This window comes from Erithacus rubecula (assembly GCF_903797595.1).
Source record: "Erithacus rubecula genome assembly, contig: SUPER_Z_unloc_2, whole genome shotgun sequence".
Taxonomy (NCBI): Eukaryota; Metazoa; Chordata; class Aves; order Passeriformes; family Muscicapidae; genus Erithacus; species Erithacus rubecula.
Genome location: NW_027635860.1, coordinates 13,236,552 through 13,262,251, shown reverse-complemented (window position 1 = coordinate 13,262,251; position 25,700 = coordinate 13,236,552). Strand labels below are relative to the sequence as shown.

The 25,700-nt window shown below is 41.0% G+C and overlaps 2 protein-coding genes across 2 annotated transcripts in view; both read right to left on the bottom strand.

The window, feature by feature from the left end:
• Window positions 1-19,905, bottom strand: part of WDR36 (WD repeat domain 36) — a 28,851-nt gene extending 8,946 nt beyond the window's left edge. The window contains exons 1-16 of the mRNA XM_079331325.1: window positions 19,731-19,905; window positions 18,519-18,546; window positions 15,731-15,831; window positions 15,116-15,233; window positions 14,196-14,328; window positions 13,203-13,257; window positions 12,483-12,615; window positions 11,439-11,614; window positions 10,834-10,954; window positions 9,364-9,429; window positions 8,358-8,441; window positions 6,726-6,880; window positions 5,492-5,606; window positions 4,063-4,228; window positions 3,679-3,787; window positions 2,839-2,918 (exon numbers count right to left, since the gene is read on the bottom strand). Coding sequence (XP_079187451.1) covers window positions 2,839-2,918; window positions 3,679-3,787; window positions 4,063-4,228; window positions 5,492-5,606; window positions 6,726-6,880; window positions 8,358-8,441; window positions 9,364-9,429; window positions 10,834-10,954; window positions 11,439-11,614; window positions 12,483-12,615; window positions 13,203-13,257; window positions 14,196-14,328; window positions 15,116-15,233; window positions 15,731-15,831; window positions 18,519-18,546; window positions 19,731-19,877 — 1,787 coding nt within the window. The 5' untranslated portion in view covers window positions 19,878-19,905. The remainder of the gene's footprint in view (window positions 1-2,838; window positions 2,919-3,678; window positions 3,788-4,062; window positions 4,229-5,491; window positions 5,607-6,725; window positions 6,881-8,357; window positions 8,442-9,363; window positions 9,430-10,833; window positions 10,955-11,438; window positions 11,615-12,482; window positions 12,616-13,202; window positions 13,258-14,195; window positions 14,329-15,115; window positions 15,234-15,730; window positions 15,832-18,518; window positions 18,547-19,730) is intronic.
• Window positions 18,584-24,186, bottom strand: LOC306814854 (uncharacterized protein). The gene is made up of 2 exons (XM_079331338.1): window positions 20,453-24,186; window positions 18,584-19,294 (listed from the first exon to the last, which is right to left on the bottom strand). Exon 1 carries the CDS (start codon window positions 23,128-23,130, stop codon window positions 22,717-22,719), a length of 414 nt encoding a protein of 137 aa, XP_079187464.1. The 5' UTR covers window positions 23,131-24,186; the 3' UTR covers window positions 18,584-19,294; window positions 20,453-22,716.
• Window positions 24,187-25,700: the final 1,514 nt, after the last annotated feature.

Genomic DNA, 25,700 nt, shown 5'->3' with positions numbered 1-25,700 from the left:
TTGCTTGCCACTTGTTGAAATACAAATTTCAGTTACTTCAAATTTCAAGTAAAAGCTGAATTTGACAGCTACTTCACCAAGAGAAACAAAAAGAACAAATGAAGTGTGAACACTTTGTTCTTGTTTACAGCTCTATAGTCCTGTTCTGTTCACTAACCAGAGAAAAAATATTGATGCAACACAGCAGTTTAAAACTTGTGGGATATATTATCTTAGATACTGAGCTCTCCTGTGGTGGTTTGAGAGTGCATGTCAAAAATAAAAGCCTTTTCTCCCTGAATGGAGTGTCTTACTGCCTATGCATGTTCTGAGACACATGTTGAAAATCTCAGGTAAGGCAAAAATAATTCCGTACTTTTAATATAAAATATATGAACACTAAACCCATAAATCCCAAACTTATATCAGATACATTTTGTATCCTAGTTTCAAATCAATTTTTCCTAGTTTCAAATCCATCTTTTTAAGACAATCTTTACCTGTAACTGAGAAATTCTGTTCAATAAATCAACCAAAAAGAAATTCCAAATTTCCAAAAGAAATTTAACAAGAAATTAAGTTTTTCTACTTACTGAACTTAAATAATGATTGAGAGAAGGAGGGAACAATCTACTATAGGACATAAGACATACTTGTAATTTTTACATAAAATGCTAAATGAATCCTGCCTTGGGGCTGAAGGCATCTGCCTTTATGCTTCCTGCCTAACTGCAAATCTGAGACAATGGAAAACAATGTTGAGCTCACATTTAACAGGTCTCTTATGCTGTTTTTTCTCAAGTGCTCCATCCAACTATGAACAGTCAGCTCATACCCCTGATTCCTCAATTGGTCTATGCAAGCTGCACAAGAGAAAGAAGTATCTGCATAATATCTGCACAAATTCGAAATTTTTCCCCAGTTTTAAGAAAGCCCTACATTAAAAACACACACTAGGAATACCTGCATTACCCTACACAAGAACAGTGAAGAGCTACTCCTAAGTAAAAACAGATGTCCATTTAGTAGACAGTTGGTAATTTTCATAATGCTGTATTCTAGAAACATGCTCTCCATCATTTTATAAGAACAATATCAAAGCTGAGGCTTTAGAACACACAGTTCATGAGATGTTTTTTCCTATTTAAGAGCCACAGAGGTAAAGCAAACATCAGGCCTTTAATTAAAAGCTATTCCTCATTTTCAATACACTCTTCTGCCTATAGTTATGGGAAAACTTTGCCTTTACTGGAAGAATAATTTAACCTAATTACACTTAAAACCAGGGATTGTCATTTAGCTGCCTAGATTTCAGCTTGATCTGAATTTCAGAGACAAGAGACTAATATTTAGGTTTTTTTATATGTAAGAGAAAACTACTGTTAGACAGCTTTCAAAAACATTATAAATAGATTCTTATTCTTATTGCAAAGAATTTTGTTATTGAAAAAATGAAAAATAGAAGAAACTGATACTAATTAATCCTGCAATTTTTTTTAGGCACATTACTTTGAAAGGGAAAGAGTGTTGGAAAGACAAAGACCAGAGTGCTAATTTCCTTCTCATTTACACTGGAAAGATGACACAATGTCTATTCTGTCCTATCTTAGAATAGTGGCTCTCATCATGAAAGAACAGGCCAATTGTTTGCAGTAATGCAATGCACTTCTGGTAGTAAAATGAGAACTTTTATAGTACACAATATTGCTTACCAAACCATGTCAACAGAAATAATCAACCCAAATTAAACCTTTCAGTTCCAGGCACAACGCCCAGAGCTGCATGCATCCTTAAATCACAAAATAAACCCCAAAATCTATCCGTGCTGCTGTAAGAATGCACTGGCAGAATGCAAAGTTACTTCTCAGCTTCTTTTTTCTCCTGAGCTCCTGAACTGCTTGTGTGTACTTGCCTACTTCTCAGCCAAGATTTATTCTGGGAGAAGGCTACTCAGAGTGGATCACGAGAGAGTATTTTTGGCAGCTGCAAGTACAAACAAATGAAAAATATAACTGCTGTAAAGCCATATTGTGTTGTTAAAATGAATGTAAGTGAAAACAGGTTTCTCTTGACAAAACCAATTGGAGTACTGCATCCAGCTCTGGGGCCCCCAGCATAAGACACACATGAAGTTAGAGGAGCTCCAGGAAAATGACTCAAGGCCTGGAACACATTTCCTATGAGGAAAATGAGAGAGCTCTGGTGTTCTTCACCCTGTCTCCTGGGAGAGACCACTTTGTGGCCTTTCAATACTTAAAGGGAGCTTACAAGAAACACTGAGAGACACTTTTTAATGGGGCCTGTGGTGACAGGACAAGGGGCAGCAGCTGTGAACTGAAAGGCCATGGGTTTAGATTGGATATAGTGAATAATTTTTTAATGATCAGAGAGTGATGGGGCACTGGAAAAGACGCATAAACAACTAGTGCATGGCCCAGCCCTGGAGGTGCTCAAAGCCAAGCTGGGGATCTGAGTAACCTGACCTAACAAAAACGACTCCTTTTCACATCAAGACAGTTGGACTAGATCTTTGCTTCCAACTCCAACCATTCTGTGATTCCATGAACACTTGAGCATATCACAGTGCAATTCACATTAGGCAATCTCTTGCCCTTCAGATTGTAGTGTTGTTTCCAGACAAAGAACAAATTCACACTCATCACACAACATGGAAATTGCAGATCCAGAAATTGATATGCATTGCTAGCACTGGACACAATTAAAATAGTGAGCACAGTTGTTATCTCATGTGCAACTTCAAATATCACATCTGGTGACAGATAATCAAGCCAGAAGGTTTTCTGCCATTTATCAGAAAGGGGATTATTTCTTTTACTCTATGTTTTTAAATGGACTCACCATCCAGAGGGAAGGTCCCAAGTCTTAATGGAACAGTCCATTGATGAAGTTATCAGCCAACGACCATCAGGACTGAAAGTCTAAAATAAAATAGCCAATTTAATGGAACAATCAATAAACCAGTCCCCACAGGAAGCCCTGACAAGATTGGACTGCTCCCTAAAACCTGGGTGAAATGGTATGGCCATAAACAAAAACTGACAATACACTACTGAAAATGAGGAAAGAACAAAACCAGAATGTTTTTAAGAACAGATTCAAACATAAAAAGGCCATATCTCACTCTTAGTCAAAGCATTTCAGTCCTCACTTTTATGTTCATGGTGGAAATGTATTTCTAAGCACAGATTTGAATAAATCAAGGAAATACTATTTTAGTAACATTTATAAATAAATCTGAAGCTAAAAACTAGTTCAATGAACAGTACAATGAACTATTACATAAAATGTAAATTAGGAATTATCAATGTGCTGCCTAATCTCTGATCTGTTTTCAGCATGCTCATCCTTTCTATATACACAGCTGAGACTTCTGCACAATTCAGCTCCTCAACACAGTCTTCATTATTCCCAGCACTTTGTTTTGTTTGACCCCCTAATCAGCCTGTTGCAAAGTTATAGCTGAATCACAAAGCACTATAAAAAGTAGATGGCAATTTGATCACTTTACATTTTCAAAGTAACATGGCTGAAAGTGCTGTGGAGATGAACTACAGTTTTACTGCTCACAGCTGAACACAATACCAACGATTTAAAGAAGAAATGCAGAGAAATCCACCACCTGCAAAATCTGTTATGTATCTGTATGTCACCTGTTACAAGAAATGGGTTAACAATTACCATGTCATTAATCTGTCCATGGTGTCCTGAGAATGTCCTGACAATCTTCCTGGTTTCTATATCCAAAACACTAATAGTGAAGTCATCAAAGGCTATTCCCAGAATACCACTGCCAAGAAACAACAACACACATGATAGAGAATATTCAAAAGGAAAAATAAAAACATCCTAACATTGTTCCAGACACCTTTTATCCTAAAAATAACAAGTGTTACATTCCTTCAGTCTAATAAAACGTCTTGTCATTCTCTGTCTATGAGTCAGCTGTACTTCAAAGCATTAGAAATATAAATTCTAATATATGCTAATTAAGAATACTGATTGCCATTCTAGATAAGTATATTCACCAAACAATATACACATGAAATAACTTCAGTTTCTTACCTGTCTCTGTGAAGCAGAATTCCACTTGGAGGAGAAGAAAGTTTAGTGGAATAAACCAGATCTTTCATTTTGAATTTCCAAAATTTAATTAATCCTTCACTACCAGCTGTGATTACCAGCTGGTTCAATCCATCCACTGCTACTCCTCTAATGGCCCCTTCATGTGCTGCAAATCAAGTGAAAACAGAGTATTATTTCAGAATTTAAACTCAGCACAGAAATCAGCTGAATGCCAAACACCAATTTGTTTGTGTTTGCCTGACTACAATGAATGATCAGCAAGCATATGACAATTTGAAAGCCACTTGACAAGATGCTCCAGCATTCTAAATTTTTTTCATCTTTACAGAAAACAAATTGATTTCAAGAGAATACCTAGAATACAAGTAAGAAGTGCAATTGAAGCTGAGTGTTAGCTCTTATTTCTGCTTTCAGTTTGGTGAACTTATTGTGACTGTGAGATTTGAGGGACTTCTTGAATCACTTATGGAATGCCTCCAGGAGGACCTGCCACTCCAGACAAAATTTACAGTTTCAGTTTAGGCACAAAGTCTGGGAGTTTTCCAAAGCTACTTCACACTGCAGTGTAAAGACAAGACGTAGCTCCTCTGGTTTTTGATCAATTTTATTTCTTAACCTATACCTAGAGATACTAGCCAGTAAGCAAAATTAGAAAATTAATCCACTGTCAACCAATGATTTTATAAAGAGACCACTTCATGTCCGCTGAGCTGGATGGCTTTTAGAAATCCAGTAAGTCTTAAGGGCTCATCAGGACTCTTTCCTGATTTTACAAAAAATTCAGATCCCAAGTGCCAAAAAAATCATGCATGAGAATCCATGACATGACATTTGGGTTGCACTTGATGATCTTGAAGGTCTCTTCTGTACTGATCCTGTGAAATATATTTGCACATAACTTTAAAAGGAAATGTCAGAGCACTGTCACATTCTGTCCTAAATTTGCAGCTGGGTAATTAAAAAATACACCATGCAAAGAACTGAACTTGCTTAGGACTTCAATTTTCCTTTCACGTGAAACATTCTTTCATTTCTAAGCAGGGAGCACAAAACAGAAGAGAAAATATTAAGAGATAGAACCTTATGAAACAAGAAGCCAAGTACTGGAAATGTGACTATCTCAAAAAGGCCAGAGCATCTCATTTCAGTGCTAACCATTGTGGTAAATGACAATTTTGTGTTAAATAAAACTAAAGATATGCCAACATCAGAGCTGTTAAAATTATCAAGGATCCTGTCCTTCAAGTCAGGTTTCTGACTGCAAGATAGGACAGTGCAGCATAATTAGAAAAACTGAAATGCATCCCAAATTGAACTTAGAACCTCTGTTAAGTTTACATGATGACAGAAAAACAGTTGCCTGCTATTCTGTTAAGTGCCAGTGCTTTGGAGGTTTAGGAGCTCTTACCTGTTTCTTTGCCATAACGCCCTCTGTGAATGCCAGACTGCATGTTATACACATCTACCTGTCCAGTTGACATCCCGATTACAGCAAAGTTACCACAGGAGGTAATATCAACTGCCTTCCAAGGAAAGAAAAAAAAACCTAATCAACAAAACAAAGCACCCATGAAAACCATTCCTTAGGTATCTACCAATTAGCAAAGTTGTTAAAAGGTACACAGCATATGAGGAAGACAAAACACTAACATGTTCTTTGAGGAAACCTGCACAGAACAAACAAATTACATTTCAAGAAACAGAGGGAGAAGCTCTTAAAATGAGCAAATAGTCAACATGTAAATATGGCAATGCATGACTATGAAAGATAATGAAATCCTGGCTTAGTGACACCCATCAGAAGCCACAAGTAATAATATCAGCACTGTAAATTAAATAACTAAGATATCCAGAAATTCAGTCCTTAGAGTGTATGGCAACTGCATGTCTCTTTCAATGCCCATGCTACCAATACCCTCCCAAATTAGGGTGAGGTCACACAGAATTTAAATACGAAGAAACAAAGAAACCATTGTCTAGATGTCTTTGGAAAGACACTGTCCAAAGAATCTAGTAGTCAAAAGAAAATTTGGTACTTACAAATTATTATTATCTGCCACCTAGCTACTAAGCATAATGGCAAAAAATCTTCTATCACAAGACACAGGAGTTGCATGAATCTCTAGCAAATGAGGTGTGCCACAGCAATTCCACCTTTAAAAAGCTGGTAAACTTCAGCAAACATTTGTATCTCCATCACTGTGTGTTTGAAACAACATCATCATGGTCCAGCTCAAGTTTTAAAGGATTTTTGAGGTAATACCCTTCTTGCAATTTGGAAATACACTTCCTTGTACTGCCAAAAAAGCCCAGAGTCTTCAGCAATCTGCATTCTCAGAGTAAGTTAATCACCACAGGCATACAGACAACTCTACGTCACTGTGACAGACTAAACATAAACACTAACCACCTCTCTGAGCCAGAAAGTTAGAGCACTTAACCTGAATGTTTAGGGAAAAAGAAAAAATTTTCCTAAGACCATACAGTTTCATTGGACACATTGAGCTGGCAGAAAGTGCTCTGTAAGCAACTAAAGCACATCTATACTGTGCTTTTTCATTCTAAGCATTATTTCTGTACCAACAGAAATCAAAATAGCATACAGTGAGAATGTGAAGGACTCTTATCCTTAATAAACTTACTGTTGCATAGATATCAATAGGTTTGTGTTTGCTAAATTCTTCTGGTCTCAGTTTGTGAGCTCCCATGGAGGTTTTCTGATAGTTCCAGGTTGTACAGGTTATATACCCTTGATGGCAGGCAATGATACCATCCCAGTCACTCTGATGTGCCACTTCTGCAAGGTAAACAGAGAAACAGTAGTTTCCTTCTAGAAACAGTAATCCTAAAGTGAAACTTGAGCTCTCCTGGTATTAAGGTACGTTTAGATAGCACAGTTCATATTAAGTGTTCTTGTTGCACATTCAAAAGTCAACCACACAGAAAAACTGCTGGGCAAACAGATGTGCATACGTGGTGTAACTAAAATGTTAACAAACCCTCAAGCATTGTTGTGTATGTTGTGCTGTGTGTCTTTCCATATTTTAGCCTCTGCAGTTCAAAATGCATTATTTCAATGTAAATGCTTTAAATTGGTTTGAATGGTTTAGACTGCTCAATCTGTACATATTTCCAGCTGAATGTCCTTAACTTTTTCTTCAGCTGTTGATGCAGCAGAAGCCACCAGATAAAGTCAGGTTTAAGAGCTAAATCCACTTCCCACAGCAAAATACTTCTTTTGCATTTCCATAAATATTGTTTATCAAAAGCTCAGTATCCAAACATTGTAATCAAATATGCTATACAGAGATCTAAATAATGAGCAAGTTTGAGTTTGTTGTTGGGTTTTTGGGTTTTTTTTGTTGTTACTGTTGTTTGTTTGTTTTCCTGAAAATTAAAAAAAAACCTGAGAGCTTGAACCTGGCTATTTCTAGAACTTCAAAGATTAAAACAATATACAAACTGGTTCAGTTAACCAAACAAAGAGAAAAAAGAAACAACTCCAAAATGTACTTAAACAAATGGAGGTTTTATTTCTTCAAACACAGGCAGCTCCAATATTAATTTTAAAATGAATTTGTTTTCAATATAAATCTTAAAAATATACACACATACTTGCAACAAGTGTGTACAGACAGTCTGTATCACAAAAGTCAAATGGCTCCACAAAATTTTAAATACAGCTCTTTCAACATACTAAACAATAAATCATCCTCAGAAGAGAAAACAGCTACACTTTTGACACAAGAGATTTCAAGTCTGAAGAGGTAATTAATTTAAAGAAGCCCATTTTGATAAAGCAAAGATAACTGTGATTCTGTTTAAAGAAGTTAGATTTATTATTTGCATACTGAATTATAAATGAACTGACTACTGAAATTCAGCTTTAAAAAGTGACTCAAATAAGTGTACTATCAAAATCAACTGCAACTGTAACTAAGATCTCCTCAGCTGACAAAGATCTTCATCCTGCACCTAGCTGCTGGTTCTCCAGCCTGGAGATTTTGAAGATTTTGGCTCCTCTGCAGTAGATTTTCAAGCCAAGAGCCAGATAAGGATGTTTTAATATAAAATGCTCTTTTTGAAACACTGGAACAGTTTACCAAGTCAAATGCAATTTTTAACTGTCACTCAGTAGCTCATGAAAGGCCACAGAATAATCTAGATATAGCATGTGCTTCCAAAACAAGTGTTTTGAGGGTTAAAAAATGAAATCAATACTTGAAGATAATGTATTCACATTTAGCCTGTAACCTATGTCAAAGACCACTTACCTGAAGCAAAGGCTGTAATTGGTGGAAGTGCCATTGTATCCAGCTTAAGGCCTTTCTTCTTTGATTTCTTTTTATTAATTGAACCTTAAAAATAGACATTAAGGGTCTCAGTCTCGTTGTCAGAACTGAGGACAACAGTTTAAAAAGTACTTAACAAAATGCTAAGTTCCTTTTAAGTTTAGAAACATTTGACTTAAATAAGCACATCACTGTTCCCTAGGTTTGTAGAGCTAAGAACGCTATTAATAAAGTTTCTGTCAAAATTCATGCAATGCTGAACAAATCACCAGCCTTTTACATCCACAGCTGTGAATTCACTACTCAATCTCCCTGTTCCAAGACCTTGTGCTGAAATCCTGGAGCAGAAGCTCCCCCATCACAGCTAAAAACATGGTCCTATAGACATGACTATATAAAGCAATGAACAGCACCCAGCCCTTTCAATAACCATGGTAATTCAAGAATCTTGAATTACAAATTTATGCCCCAATTAATTTCTACACATCTTTTCAAACAGGTCCAAACAGACACTTAAAACTAGTCTGTCTGATCCTTGCTCTCACAAATTAAAATGTTCCTCAACCATGGCATGATATGCAAGATGTGTTTAAGTCATACTCTACACTAAATCAAAGGAACTCAAGCCCAGAAATATGAATTAACTAATAATTTAATCAATTGAACAGAATGGAAATAAGGCAAAGAGTTGCAATTACATATGCTGAAATGTCAGCTACCGTTTTACAGGTTTTTGATAAAAACTCACACCCATTGTTTCCCACAGCGAAGTAACACACTGCAAAGGATCAGAAATCACTTTTTAAAATTATCAACCAATCTCAGAGTATCCTTACTGCAGGAAGGACTGAGTTTGCAGAATAACTGAGGTGATGGTGATAAGCTTTTATAGAAGAGTTGAAGTGGAAATAAGGCCTGTCTAATGTTTACATAAATACTTTTTGGCACTTCTTTTCACCCATGTTTGTACTTTGACTGCAATACTTACCACGTCCTAAACTTTTATTGAACCTTTCATGCACTGTTGAAAAAGATTGCAATGTTCCATCTTGACCTAATAAAACATTAGCATAGAGCAGTGAAGAACAAAAATCAACTTTTCTCATAAGCTATTTGAGCAAGAAAAGTGAAAGGTATGCAATAAGCAACTTCGAATGCTATAATGAGGTATTTACTAAAAATTCTGATCCAAGAATAAATACAGTAGCAGAACTAATGGAGCCTAATTTTTTGTGGCCTACATCTTATTCCTACACCTCTGTCCCACACATGATCAGAATGACTGACCTCTCTTCACAGACATCTTTTCCATGTTCAGTTTCTCTGACTCTGTAATGTCTGTGACATTAATGAAGTTTCATTAAGTTAATTTGAGGAGATGTCTCTTCTAAGGAAATCAGTAGCCCATGAAAGGTAACCCCAATTAATTTCTGCTGCACAAAATTTTACCACTGTTTCAGAAAGGAATGTAGAGACTTAGTCTCTATACTGCAGATACATCAGATCTCAGACTTTCATTGTAAAGGTTGCCTCTGTGCCCTCTCCACTGCAAAAGCAAATATGAAGATTTGCTAATCAACACCAATTGATATTGTGGTTTGTCTGGTGTGAGCTGAAATACAGACAATAATTCATTACATGAATGCAAGCCACTAGTTGGATGACTAGCAAGAAATTTTAGTACAGGTAGTGTAATGTTTTCAAAAGTAGCCCATATAGACAATTAATTACTTAAGAATGATAAGAGGCAAGGTGGTGAGTCTCTTATCATCTTATCATCTAAGTGGTCTGGAATAAAACATGGTCTCATCTAGCACTTTCCTTCCTAAGATGTTTTTAAAAGTGGCAGTTTCTAAGGAAGGGTAGTCACTTAGGCATTTTTACACTTTTAGATTAATATCTCAGCAAAAAGCATCCCTGAAAACATTACAGATAGAAATAAGCTGTAATAAATTACAAAGACAGTGCAAGCCATAAAGCTTGATCAAATTAGTGGAAAAAGCAGTTTGTAACAATTAGTTATTAAATGCATTTTGCTGCTTATTTTTCCCTTGTCACAATCAAATTTCTCGAGTTGTTATAGGTTTCATTCTGACCAGCTTGCTCAGAAGATAACAAAATACTTGCTCATAAGATAACAAAACCATTTTTATTCATCAAATATATAATATAGATGGTAAGAGGAGCTCCTTTGCTATTCTGCTTTCAAGTACTCTTCACTTTATCTGCTGATATGTTACTCTAGGGAAATGCTAGTTTCCTACTAGAGTATGAAAACTCTGGTGAAACACTTTGTTACAGTAATAATTACACCGTTTATGTTAACTACTTACTATATTCCATAAATATGTAACACTTGAAATACAATCTAGTGCATTATTAATACAAAGATGTTTAGCTCTGCATTTTTTATTGATCACAGCAAGAAATCACACTGAAAAAGAATGGAGTTTCATACCTGCACTAAGAATTTGCTCTCCATTTTGCCCATGATATCTGATTTTTGTTGGCGGTGCACTGTGTCCCATCCGACTTCTCAATACACGACCTGTACCACCAGGTCCATCAAAAATCCAAACCTGAACCCCAAAATAAGCAGAAAATCCAGGCTGTTAAATATTGCCTTGCCAATAATTGCACCTCTTGTCAGCAGAACATGTTTATCTGGGAGCTGGTGCAGCCAACTTCACACACTGGCTTTCATCCTTAATCCTAAAACTTAGGAAGTTTCCATGGCATCACCTGATTTGTTTCCAGCTCTTCATTCTACCTCTCCACAAAAGCCTAGTGCATCAGAGGACATGCAGCACAAGGGACTTTTATCAACAGCAACTGCTTGTGATCCAAAACATTATCAAAATGCATCCAGATTTACAAGAATACTGGGATATAAAGTGTGGTTCTGGAAAAGCTGATACCAAGCTTTGTTTTTCAAGGGTACCACAAAGTAGTAAATGAAGCAATGAGAACCTAGCAGTGAATCTTTAAACTACAGCCCAACTGAGACCAGCAATTTGAGTTTTGTAGCATTGGTTTCAGAGAGCAGCAGTGATTGTAACTCACCCGTAGAGCATTATCAGCACCATTAGTAATAAGAAGTGGCTCTCCAGGGACAAACGTCATGCCAGCTATTGCTGTGGAATGGGCATCTTGCATCTGACACATCAGTTTCTTCTCTTCTAGATCCCATAAAGCAATGTGTCCAACTGGGCTACCAGCTGCCATGACTGGGTGGCCATCTGCCAAAAAAAAAAAAAAATTCGCTTATTGATATTTAGCTCATCCCTACTGACTTGCCACATCTTAAAACTGATGTAGAAAAGTCTATAACCACAACGAAAAAGAAATCACAAGCTGATGCTAGAAATAATATAGGATGTCAATCAGAAAAGAAACAAAACTCACTGATAATAAAATCATATTAGATAATAATAAAATCTCTAAGTCCAGCAATCAGAGCTAGAGGTTTTGCTTGAAAACACAACAGATACTGACATAAAAAAGCTCTCTACTTCTCACAAGTCTTTCCACAATTTTCTCCAGTAACACTCTCCTTCAACAGGGTCTGCCCTCACTCTATATTCAGTTAAGATTTGCAAGATTATTCAAATGAAATATTAGATTCAGTATCAGTAGCTCTGTAGGCAAGATCAACATTTAAGTAACTTTAATAATTAGGACACGTTTGTCAGATAAGAAAAAGTTATGAATATAAGTTAAGATTCCCCTTGTAACTATCCATTCAGTATTCACCCAACTATAAACATTCTAATATTGTCTGGGGGGGGAAATACAATGCTGAGAAATAGCTTTGGACACTAAAGCAAGATGTACTGATTACAGTTAACTCTTGGCACACAGTAAACAAAACTTTTAAAGTACGGTGTTTGTCACTTCCTGTGCACTAAGAACACAAGAAAATGCTATAATGCAGCTACAGCAAGATGAAAATGCATGACTTCCCTAACTTATTGCTACCTTTTCTAGATTACTAAAACTCTCAGAATCAAATTTGATTCTGAAATGGTTTATAACAAACTATTTTCCTCTGTTCCAGTTAATGTTAGTGCTTTATATATATTTTCACTAAAAACCACTAGGACTTACCTGTACGAAAAGATATTGCTGTGATGGGACCCCAGTCCTGCTGAAATTTCATCAGAGTTTCATCAAACTTGATATTATGCACAATGATATGACCAGATACAAGGCCGACAGCAACAACATCCACTGCTGGAGCCTGTAAGAAACGAAAAAAATCTGTTTCCAGAAGCTGGGACTCCTTTGAAAAATGGATCACTTCCAGTGTCTACAACCTCTGGAAGACCATTATAACACCCTGCCACACAGCCCTATGTATTTACAAGTTTTATCCTGGGCAACTGCTGACCATTTTCACAGCTGTCATTAATGCTATGGATAAGTTTTACCTTACTTTTATAGCTAAAAGAAAAATTACAGCAAATACCATTACAAAATCTTCTACTGAATCAACAAAATCTATGTTTTATCAAACTTTGAAGCAAAACAAATTTGGCAAAAAACTACCAATGAAGCTTCATGATACACATGCATCTTGGAAACTCTGTGAATACGTGACATCATTCATTGAAGACTATAGATGTGATGAACATGAAGCAGGTAAGAAACTAAATGCAACAGAACTAGGAACAGAGGAAGAGCAGATAATAAACCTTCAGTCAAGAGGGTATTACTACAATTACCTGAGAGAATACCCACCATCTCTACTGCTGCAATTTTAAACAATATTTTGCCTGTTGTTCTTCATCAGTTACACAGGAAAACAAAGATAACAAAAATACTAACTTGTTCAAGAGTTGTGATGGCTAAGCCCCATCCTGAAAACGAGTACAAGAGTTTGCTGTAAAACAAACATGAAAAACCCATAAATCAATTAATCCTTGGGGATTTTCCAAGACACAATGGTTGGTTTATATGTACTTATACAAAAAAGTACAGAAGCTTTCTCTTCTTTTAAATCAGAAAAAAGGAAAACAAAGCCCGTGATACTAAGGCTGAAAATAAATCTTTTGGCTAAATTTTATTGAAAAAGCTACTGTTGTGCATTAATACCACAACGGTGACATAACTACATGGCATGAACATACAAAACAAAATACATATCAGTGATGCCATGGCAAGCTGAGTTAGGAGAATGAAACACTGACTTATGCAAGCTGAATTAACACGTATTTGCAGTATGAACACTAACATGCAATGAAGCTCACTGTACCTGTAACTTTCATGATTTAGGAAAGCAGTTTCTTATGGTAGGAATGAAATACTGAAATTATGGATGATGATCTACTGGGACATGCTCAGAGACAACTGCATGTCTACACATCTCTTATCTGAGTCTAAGGCTCAAATGCCTGAAAGGCCTAGTAATTACCTCCACTTCACCTGCCAGCACTTCCTTGGACCCACAACAACCAAAAAAGTGAAGCTTGGAAGATGGGAGGCCTGAACATGCTTTTATTATTATTTCAATAGCTTTCATGGGAAAGCTATGTGATTCCAAGAAATTAAAAAAAAAAAAAAAAAAAAAAAAAAAATCCTGAACAACCCCTGAGATTTTGCAAGGAGAGTAAACAACACGCAACCTGAAAGGCATCAGCATTCAGGGAGCAGCAGCATTTTTTGTTTCTGGAGATATACCAACTGAAAACCCGTGCCAATACTAAGTAAAAGATTCCATACTTAAAATTATTTATTTATAATTTATTTATAACTTATTTATTTATCATTTATTGCCTATCAAACTACTTGGAGCATGAAGAAAAGTATCAAGAATCTTACTTGGATCTTATATTCCATAGCTGCAAGGTTCCTTGTTCACTCCCAAGGAGAATTTTATTCAGATAGGTGCTGGGATGCAGAAGTGCAGAAACTGCAAAAGTGGCTTTATCAAAATCTATTTGAAGATACTCTTCTGCAAAAATAGTAAGAAACAGTGTTAGTGTGCCTACCCCTACAAATCTGCAGGCTTGTCATCAGCGGCTAAACTTCTTTACATTGTAACTTCTTTACATTGCTGGCTTGAAGGTGTATTTTCTATGCACTACAATACTGGCAATACCAAACTACACCTGATTGATATCTTTCTGAGAGATTCCTGCTCCTGCCTGAGCAAAACACCTCATCTGATTAGCATGCCTTTTGTTTGTTATAGCAACTCCAAGACTCTAAAGCCTGGTTACAGACACTTTGACAGCTAGCACACAGAGAATAACACTGGTCACACCAATGAATGCTTTCTAAAAAAAATGTTTGGGGCACTGAAACACAATTTCACAAAGCACTTGACAGCGACATGAGAAGATGCTAACAAAAACAAAAAGATTATTCATTAGAATTTAGTCCTATTCAGTCTTGTAAATATCAAGGAATTACAGGAACTCAGAAACAATGCCAAAGCTGCTCTATCACAGCCTTTATAAGAAAATGGAACACTAAAATGTAATTTTCATATAATCATTCTCTCTTTTACATCTACACACAGCCTTACAAGGCCTCTGCATATGGTACAGTATCCATTCATGAAACATTACTGCAGGATTAGGACTTCAGATCACCAATTAAGCAGCATGATCATTAAGAATTGTCCTTTTGAAGAATGAACTACTTCTGAATATGTGCATTTTAAAAAAACCTCCTTCTTAAAATACTGAATGTCTAACAGTGCTATCTTATGCAGCAAGAAAAATAAAATCTCTCACCTTCTGACTGTATATTCCAAACAATAAGAACATTATCAACATCCACAGTGATGACATGATCACCAAAAGGCTGCAGAAGGTGTATCTTTGCCTTGTGGCCTTCATAGGTATGAACCACCTATAATTTCAAAATAGAAATGCTTCCAATAAGCTGTTAAAGTATAATATCATGTTAACATCATACTTAAGGATAGCTAACAGATGTCAGCAACATGGTTCAAATAAAATTCATGGAAAGGCCACACAACTTGAAGTGCAAGATAGATAATTGTATCTGATATTTAAAACTGTTTGCAAAAAATATGCTATCTAAATATTTTCAATTATTTATTTATTTTCAATTAATGTAGCTTATGTGAATTGATGATTTTTTTAAATCTTTAAACAGCTACTTAATTATTGTAATTAATAGGCAAAACACAGTTCAGCATTATGGAATTTGCTCTTACATTCTCCCAGTCTAAGCTTTTTACTCCTTATTCCGGTGTGTTTCCCTGAAACTGAAGGTATCAAACAGCTATGGAAATAGGTATTCACAGGAAATTAACTGCCTTGATACTACAAACACTACACAACTGTTTTGCACTACTGAGTAATAAGTAAGTTAATAGAAACCTCTTTGTTCCTGGCAAAAGCATGGAGAATATTGTCGTATGAAGCAAACATCAACATGCGATCTGCTGCCAAACATGTGATGTCTTGTGGCAAAGTATTACCTGTTGATCAAACAAAAGAGAAGTTGAACAAGTTTCAGGCTCCTTGCAAGAGAGAAAGTGTCTCTCTTTCAAGAAAATTTATTTCTTTGGCATGGTGACCCACAAAGAAAACCCTCTGGTGGAACATTGCATTGAATTTTAGAGACATGCACACAGTTCAGATGATTGCAAATATTACTACAAAATATTACATCAGTAACAACATCATAAATAGCAAGATTGGTAGATTACAAGGTAGTTCTTTTGAAAAACACTTAAATAATAAATCAGTGAACTATCTCTGTAAGTAAAAGTACACGTTAGCTTCATGAGGGCAGGAAGTCAAAGTCTCAGCATTAGCAACTCTTAGGTTGCTAATAACAATTATTAGCAGGCCTGGGAGTTAGTGACCCACTCCTGAACCTATCTCCTGAACACACAGAGAATTTAACGTTCCAGACCACACTGAGAAACTGCTGGTGTGGTCCCACATGGTAGAAAAATAAATTTAAAAAATTACTCCAGGGAATAATACTCACAATCCAAGGATACATAAAACTGTTAATTAGGGCACTTTACATTTCTGCAGACAAACACCACGCCAAAAATTATTGCGGGAGTGCACCTAGGATACAAACTAGCATGGTCACATAGAAGCCCTTCCCACAAATGTGTTTATTTGCAGGCACAAAGAAAAAACTGTAGCCTCTGCTGCACTGCAGCACAGCTTCCAAAACAGGAACTAAAATAAGAACATAAAAGAAGATTGCACTCTCTGAGGTTTCTTGACTTTGAACTCATCTTCCCACAGCACCTTTGAAGTGACTGAGGCTCACAGCCAGGTTACAGATACCTCGTACTCCACAGGAGATGCATGCAAGGCTGCTTAGGCTAAGAGAGTTTTAGGCAGACACAAATTTAAAAGTTCGGAGCACCAACCACATAATATCAACAAATCAACAGCACTGCAAAAAGAGATGCACAGCATTCATTTTTTTAAATCACAATTTTGTATGTCAACATCTCAATTTCTCAAAAAGCTTAGGTGATTACATACGTAAGAAGATGCAGACAACTGTAAAACAAAATATGCAACGTTTTTATAATTTTGCAAGATGAAAACACAGTTGATGTGTTTACAGCTTTAAAAATCCATAGCTGATAATCTAAATCTAGTCCTGGTTGTGTGATATTTATTCTCAGGTTTACAGATGCTGTTAATAAAAAATATTTTATATGTGACATCTCTGTAAAAATTTTGTGGTACACAGAAGTAAAGCCCCTGCTTTCCAAGACAGAGTGCATCCCTCTGAATCATCTAAGTGTCAAGTGAAAGGGACTTTTGGAAACCAACTGGCTCAACATCCCACCAGCTCCTCACAAAGTCTGTCACCAGTACTAGGCTGGGTTAGCTGCAGCTGTGCCCAGCTGAGTCTTGAACAATTCTGGGGAAGGAGTTCTGCTCAAGGTCTACACTGTACCACAGTTACCTCTTAGGGCTGTTTTTTCTACCCTCCACTGTGACCCTCTCAAGCTGCAATCTGTGGGTGCTGCCCCTTGCTGCCCTGTTTGCTACTACCACCACAAGCACAAACCCAGCCCTGCCATCCCACTGCTGCTCAGGCTACAGGCTGCCTCTTGCTCACTCTGTATCTTGCCTTTCTTGGCACTAAGCAGACCCAGATACTCCAAAGTCTCTTTTTATATTGCAAGCTGTAGGCCCCAACACTCTCCTGCTATTCAGCATGCCTCAGGCAGGAGAAAGGGGAGCTGAAGAAGGGATAGATCCACACCAACAGGGTGATGCAGTCCAGGCATGGCCTCACCAGCATGAGGGGCAGGAGGACAGCTTTTGCCTGATCTACTGGATGCACTCCTAATGAGGCTCAATGCACAGCCTGCCTTAACTCACAGCTACCATGTTGTTGGTCCACATCCAGCCTGGCACCAGCACAGCCCCAGCTTCTTCCCAGCAGCATCCATGCAGCCAGTCAGCTCCCAGCTTGCTCCATCCCAGGTGCAGCAGGATTCTGCACTCATCCTTGCTGAACTTGGCAAGGCTCCTCCTGGCCCAGGCTTCGTATTTTGCAAGAGCTCCCTGGACTGAAACTCTGCCATCTGGGTGTCAGCTACTCCTCCAAAAACAGCATCCTCTGCAAGCCTATCCTAGGAGTGCACACTGCCTCATCACCCAGGCTGCTGACACCCAGAGGCCTTGTCACCAAGGGCCAAGTGAATGTCAAGCCATCAATTCACATCCTTTATATCCACCAGTACAGCCACTTCCTAACTCCCTGAAGGCATCCACATCCATTTTCTTCATGTAATTATTTTCCTCCCATAACAGTCCTCTAATAATCATAAAAGCAACAACAAAAAAAGTGATCTGAAATTAATTCAATAAATTAATAATTGAGCTTTATTCACTGCACAATCTTCATGGTTTAGAGGTGTTTTTGGAAGAACAAGATGTTAAGAACAGAAAGCTCAAAAGGTATATCTCTAAGAAAACTAAATTTCAGTTTCAACAGCAGTCTTATTTCCAAACTGATATTTTAGATTTCTGAGACTTCTTTCAATACATTCAGTGTAAATATTAGTAAGTGCAATTTATTTTCCTGTTTCTGAGTTGAAAATGAAGTGCAGATGTCAGATGTGTTTAAAAAACCCCAACAAAACAAAGAAATGAACCATTTGTGAATACTTACTCACAGCAACAATACCAAGCTTCTTAACCTGCAATGAAAATGTTAAAAAGGCATTTTCAGTGATCAATTGCAATGAATTCGGTATAAACAGAAAATTAAAATTCTAGGAATTAACCTAGATCAGACAACGAATTTGATACCTAACAAACCAGAAAAATTATTCATTAGAACACTGCCTACTGAAAAATAAACATGCAACAGGTCTAAAGGAATGGACAACGCATTTGCCAAAAGACAACTACCCACCAATACTAAGCTGTGCTTCCTAATGTATTTTGCCCTAATGCACAGGAAACTAAGGCAAGTTTAAGACACCCTGAGGAGCTTGGGTATCTTAGTTTCCACATCATCTCTGCTTCTACCTTATTTTCATTACGAGCACACTGTATTTTAATCTTATCTCTGTTCACAGATAATTTACTTTAGTTGCAAACCTCCAAGCATCACCACCCAGTGATGACCGCACCTCTACTTCAAAGGCTGTGAGGAAGACTGACAGCAGTGAACACTAAAAGGCGCCACCGAAGCACAGAAGATCCCTGGTGACTGCACTCTGGTGTTCACTGTAGTGAGCTCAATTCTGTGTACTGCCTCCTACACACTGAAAATGCTTTGACTGACCTAAGGAAGCCACGGAGTCTCCGTCTTTGGAGGCATTCCAAACCCACCTGGACTCCTTCTCTGTAACCTGCTCTAGGTGACCCTGCTTTGGCAGGGGGGTGGTCTGGGTGATTTCCAGAGGTCCCTTCCAACCTTAAGGGGTTTGTGATTCTACACTGCAGAAAACGAGCCCCTATCACAGGTTTTCATCTCGCTGAACTCAACTAAGCTCATCCGTTTTCATACCGAGGTTCTACCAGGATCTGACAGCCCCCACCCTCTAAATCGTAGCCCTCACACGCTAAACCGGAGCGGGTGAGCTTCGATTTATCTCGTAAGGAAGGAAAAGCTTCATTCAGCACCGGGGCGCTGCGAAGGACGGGCTGTGCCGCGCCGGCCAGCGCTGCCCACATGGCTGAACGAGCCCGTTCCCGGCCTGTCCGGCCGGCAGCCTCCCTCTTTCCCTTCCCCCCTGCTCCCGGTCACCCCCGGCTCCCGCACCGTCACGGGGCGGGCGAGGGGGGGGAGGAAAAGGCGGATCTCCCTGCACGGCCGGGGCGGCGGGAAGGCGGCCAGGAAAAAGGAGCGGGGACCGGGACGCCGCGTACTCACATTGTAGGTGTGGATGCTGCGCCCGACGGCGACGGCCAGGTAGAACTCGCGGTGGCGGCCGTGATAGCGCAGGACGTGCGGGACGTGCCCGCTGAAGCGGCCGAGCACCCGGAACGGGGCGAAGAGCCCCGCGCCTTCCCGCGCCATCGCCCCGCACGTGTCCGCGCCCGCCCTCCCGCAGGAAGCGCCCGCCCGCTTCCGCCGCCCCGCCCCGCCCCGCCGCGCGCCGCCGGAAGCGGCAGCGCCCCGCCCCGTGCACCCTCCGCCCCGCCCCGCGCACCCTCCGCCCCGCCCCGTGCACCCTCCGCCCCGCCCCGTGCATGCCCCGCCCAGCCCCGGCCCCGCCCTCCCCTCGCGCACGCCGGCCGCTTGCTCTGTCACAAACTGTTCCACGCAGCCGCCACTGCGCGTTTTTTGTTTGGTTTTTTTTTTTTTTCCCTTTTATTCTTCATTTTTGTATCCCCTTTCATTCTTCATTTCTGTATCCCCTTTGCCCTCGCAAAGCACCAGGTCCGGTTGCGGGTGGCCGCGCCGCAGAGGCGGCAGCGGAGCGCGAGGCGAGCCCGCCTCCGATGGCGCATCCCGTGGGATGCCCGCGTGGGGAGCCTCTGAACTTCCCGAGCTGTCTGTTCTGTTTTGTGGTGCTGGTAGTGTTCTTTTTGCATGTGGGGTTGGTTGGGGTTTTTTTAATAAATTTTGCGTATTAAAAAAAAAGTACCAACCCACAGGATTACTCCGTTGCTATGACTGCACGGCGTACAAGGCAAGTGAAGTCCGGCGGAGGAGGCAAAGCCACGCCACCCCCAGGCCGCCTATCCCAAGTTGCTGTAGCTCCTCCACACCGCCATCAGCTCCCGGGCTTTGCTGCTGTCGCACGGGGCCGGGCTGTCCCTCCGCGCTGTCCCCGCGCCCCTCCGTGAGGGGCACAAGCCGGGGCAGTGGCGCTTCAGCACGGTCCAGGTGACGCGCCACAGCTCCGGCCGCTCCTCCCCGCATCCCCGCGCCCGCTGCAGGAAGCATTCCAGCAGCCGGCCCGCTCGCTCCGCCCGCCTGGAGTCCTGCGAGCAGACAGCCGGTCACGATCCTTAGCTCTCTTCTACTTCAGTGTCTCCCCACGCATCCTTAAAAAGAGCCTGCCCATCCACCGCTTCTCGCTCCTCATACTTGCCCCTTTCTCCACGCTTTCTCTCCTTTTCCTGCCTCCCTCACTACCCTCCCACTCCTCTTTTCCCTTTCTCCTCCTTTTCCCCCATTCCGTCATACCGCTTTCTCCCTTTCTTGCCCCCTCTTCCTTTTTTTTTTTTTTTTTTTTTTTTTTCCTGGGGCAGGGAATGCCACCTAGCCGCCGGGAAGTGCGCGCACCGGGGCGAACCTCGGACTGCTGCTTGCCCGCCGGCTCGGAGGGCGCATCCTCGCAGGTGTGAAAATCGAGTCGTAGCTCCTGAAAGGAAACAACAACAGGGGATGCTCGTTAAAGCCACGTCGCCCGGGATGGCCTTGCCAGCTGCCAGCCTGCCTCGGGCACCCAGTTACTGACATCCCTCCTGCCTGCGCCCCGCGCCGCCCCGTCGGGGCCTCGCAAGACGCGGGTGGCTGCGGGAGTTGGGCAGCGGCCGTGCGGGGCAGCTGCTGCTCGGCTTGCTGGGCAGCTCCGGGCTGTGGTGCCCGAGCCAGCGGCAGGGCTGCTTTCCCCGAAAAACGCTGCCTCGTCTTTGCGCCAAGGGCCGGCTGCGCGATTGAACCCTCCGCATAGCTTCTAAACCACTTATCACCTTTGCAACCGTGACACAATCTTCAGCGTCGGTGAAGCATTATACAAGAGACTTTCAGTCCTACGGGTCTGCAAGGCGCTGGGAAGGGTCGGGTAGAGCTCTGGCAGCGGCCGCCCGGGCTCCTGCTCTCCGTCCCTGCCAGTCCCAGCTTCAGCGAAGCACATTTTAGGAAGGTCGCTGGAGGAGAGCTGGACGTAACTTCAAAGTCCGGTTTTACAGGTACCGGTTTACTAAACTAGCCAACTCCCGGCTTGCTAACCGTGATTTTCAGAAAACAGCTGCCGGTGGTCAAGGGTGAAAACGTGGAGGCAGTGCCGTCCCGACAGTTTCCCTCCGATGCCACCAGAGCAAGCACCAACCTCTTGTGTAAAGATTGTGTCTGGATCCAAAACGTTTAGTAGATCCTCTTGTATCTTGCCGTGGTTACAGAGGCTGAAATTGTAGGTGGATCCCCGCGGCAAGAAGGCGATTTGAAGAAAGATGATCAAGATACAAAGGACTGTGTAAGAAAAAGCCAAAGGTTAATTATCCTGCACCGCTATGTGACCCGACAAGGCACGGAAGACAGCTGAAGAGAGGGATGCCCATGCTTCAGAAGCACTAGAGAAACTGGTTGGTTACCGTTGTGATTATCCATGGTGTCTTTACACGTTGTTTTTCTCCTCCCGGGCTTCAGATCGTTGCTGGCTTCATATATGTACCTGTACGCCTACGGAAATAAAGGTTTCCAATTCCATAACCGGGGCTCATTTGGACGTCTCTTGCACCTCTTTCCAGAACTGTAAATAATTATTACTCAGTCTTGAAGTTGTGTCACTGATTCGAAAATAAAACCGAGATAACGAATAATAATCAAAGGCATCATCCAAACCCCAACCAAAACAAAAAAAAAAAAAAACCACAAAAGCTTTGCAACAGACAATCTTGCTTGAAACAAGTGTGAGTAGCCCTCCCCATAACCACGCGGGCTGTAACTTCAGCCAAGACTGTTGTAGTAAAACATGATTTTTTCTTGGAGGCGAGAAAAAAATGCTTCTGGGCACCTGCAGAGGGTCTACCCGGGGATGGGCGTGCATACCCTCCACAGTGAGATTGCAGGGACATCTCCAGCGCATCATTTTAACACGTTAGCTCGGGGGCCAGCGGAGCACAAGTGGTCGTTTCTCCATCCCCGTCTACAGTTACGGATTGTTTTTCTCTGGAAGGTGAAAGTTTTATCTTGCAAACCTCTCTCCCCGGAGGAGCCCCTTCGCTTGCTTCGGCAGCGCAGGCGAGGAGCCGCTGCCCGGCCGCGGGGACAGCCTGGCTGACGGGACAGCGGGCTGCACCGTGCCCGGGGCACCGGGCTGCCGGGGACACCGCGGCACAGGCTGCCCCGGCACAGGGTGTCCGTATGGGGGCACGTCGGGGGCCAGTCTGCCCCGGGGTGCCGGGCCGAAAGGAGGCATGGCCCCGCTCCCTCCCTCACTCCCCGCAGCCTGACTGCGGCCGGCACCGACGCCTCTGTCACGTTCGGCACCAGCAGTTCCCTGCTCCTGCTGTAGTGTTTCACGGAAAGCGCCCCGGGAGCCTCTGCGGAAGCCCCGGCCGGGGGCGTGCTCGTTTTCGGGGAATGCTCCCTGCGGCATGAGTCATGAGGGAAACCCTGGAAGGCTGCCGCGGGACAGCGCGCCTCTCGGGCCGGCTGAGCTGGGCACCAGCCAGGGCAGCTTAGTCACCGATGCCTGTCCGCTTGAGTGAGTTCTCGCCCTGCTCTCCTCCTGGATGTCTCCGTTTTCTCTGTTTCTTCTCGTCCCGAGTCTATCAGCCCGGCAGGGAGCTGCCTCTCGCTCCTCCCGGGACAGCCGGAGGCGGCCGCAGCGCCCGGGTCTCCGCTGCGCACTCCCGGCCTCTGTTCCGAAGCGTGGCTGCAGCCCTGTGGCGCCGCGAATGTGGCTTTGCGTGTGTGCGTGCGTGTACATCTAATTCTATTCATAACTGACGCTTCAAAATCGATGCCTTGATAGCTATTGCACTGACGGAGATGCGTCTGCAAAGCTGTGGCCGAGCTCGGGTAACCTTCGAGAGGTCTCGAGAGGATGCTTACCTGCACTGCTCTCACAGTGTTACCAAGCAAATTCCAGTTTCCTAAAGGATGTCTCGTTCTCATATTCTGGAAGGGGTTTTCTTAATGTGCTTCAATACTTCTCCAAAGACTTGTTTGAAGTTGCTGATGGGCTTCATGGAAGTTACTAAATTGATAAAAATATGAATCTGTTAAATAGTTTTGTGCTTCTCTGCATAATCTGAGGTGCACCATAGCATAAAGGTCACCTTAGGTGAATTTTATTGTACACCAGAGAACCAGCATCATAACCAATGAAAGGTCTATTTAGGCCATGAATCCAGTGTAATGCTAATCTAAGATCCAGGAATGTGTTATTTTTCACTTTTCATTTGTCTTTACTAAGCAGCACACAAACCCCTGTGAATAGATAAATAAATGTTTATTTGCTCCTACCAAATAGGACATAGTAAACTTGTGTGCAGATAAAAGCAAAATTATGTTTTAATGCGAACAACAGTGGGTTGAAATTCTTTTCCATCACTGGTAGTATGCACATGTTTTTATTTCTGAAGCTGTGTCTCCAAAGATAAAACAAAGTTGCAAGAGACACTGTCAATATACTCAGATTAGCAAATAAAAAAAAATGTTATTTTGGCTGTAAAAGACAATTTGGCATTGGAAACATGCTTGTAAGTAAATTCAAATGGAAGTCTACTAAGAAAAAGAGAATTAGCTTCTTCTTTAACCACTTTCTTTCTTTGTGTGTGGGAAATTTCTGTAAATAAATAATAATTCTCAAATATTTTGCTGATTGCTTCATTTGCATGCAGCAGTAAGCTCTGAAATGTCAAATTATGGTGAACATGAGTTTAAATTTGTTTTCTACTTTAAATTCTTCAGAGAGAAAAATTCAATTACCGACATATGTACCAGAGACACAGGGGGCAAAAGAGTACTTCAGAAGAATCGGTACATTTTTATAACTATAGCAATTATTTTCAAAACTTTTACTTGCTTCAGCCAAGGGAGTCTCATTTTTTACAGAAGCAATTAAAGGGATTTGGAAGTGGTTTCCATTAAGAAACATAAGTGACAAGAGGCATTTTCTGAAGGATCTTTATACTTACAATGCACCTACTTTTCTCCTTAATCCCTGTTGCCTGGTTGAATTGAAGACCTCACATTTGTGATGCTTGAGCAACAGGAAGATGGAATTGAGAAACAGCCGTTGCTATTTTGCTGCAGGTCGAGATAGTATCTGTGGGTGGGACTGCTGCCAGCACTCATCAGGAGGAGAAGAAAGAAAATATTAAGTCATTGGTAGACATTTCTAATCAATATTATTGTATTTTTGGTATTATAATTTATTATTTTTGTATTTGCTGAGCCAATTTTTAATCTTTCATCCTGGTACATGTAGCTGGAAGGCAAACCTTATGGTTCTTTTCTTTTTTAATATATTCTTTCCTAAAACCTATTGCAACTACAGAAATGCCATTTTATTCAGGAAACTTAATGTATTTTTACTTTGGATATGTAGGATCTGGAAATTTTAAAAATTCAGCACCCAGTCAGACAATCAAAAAATGCCCTGCCTTTTGAATCTTGGGGCTGTGAGTGCCACCATCAAGAAACCTCAGCTAACATGAAAATTGAGTTAGAGATAACTTTTACGCACAGATCATGGGGACAAAATCTCAAGGGCTTCACATTTTTTCGTATTTCATTTTTGTTAAAAGAATTTTGTTTCAGAAAATGATGGAAATCTTTTTAATAATAATAATAATACTAGCATAATATTTTCCAACACAATGGAAATTCAAAGGAATGCCCACAATTTTTTCCCCCATTGCCATATGATGCTTGGAACATGCTCCTGATCACGGACATGCAAGACTGGCTGGCTGTCTCTTAGGAGCTTACCTTTGTAAACACAAGCAGCAGGTGAATGCTGGTGATGACCTTGCCACTTGGAAAAGGTATGTATATCCCCATCAGGAGCACCTGAGGGTAGCCAGGGGCTGGCAATGAACAAAACAGCACTAAGAGGGTCCAGCAGCTGTTGCTTTTGGTACTCCTCAGCTTCCACCAGAGATCAAAAGACATGTTGGCAAAACACAGGAGTATGTCCACATTACTGGATATAAACCT

Excerpts from the sequence above, each read along its gene's own strand:
- LOC306814854 (XM_079331338.1), bottom strand. The coding sequence starts at position 23,130 with ATGCCGCAGGGAGCATTCCCCGAAAACGAGCACGCCCCCGGCCGGGGC.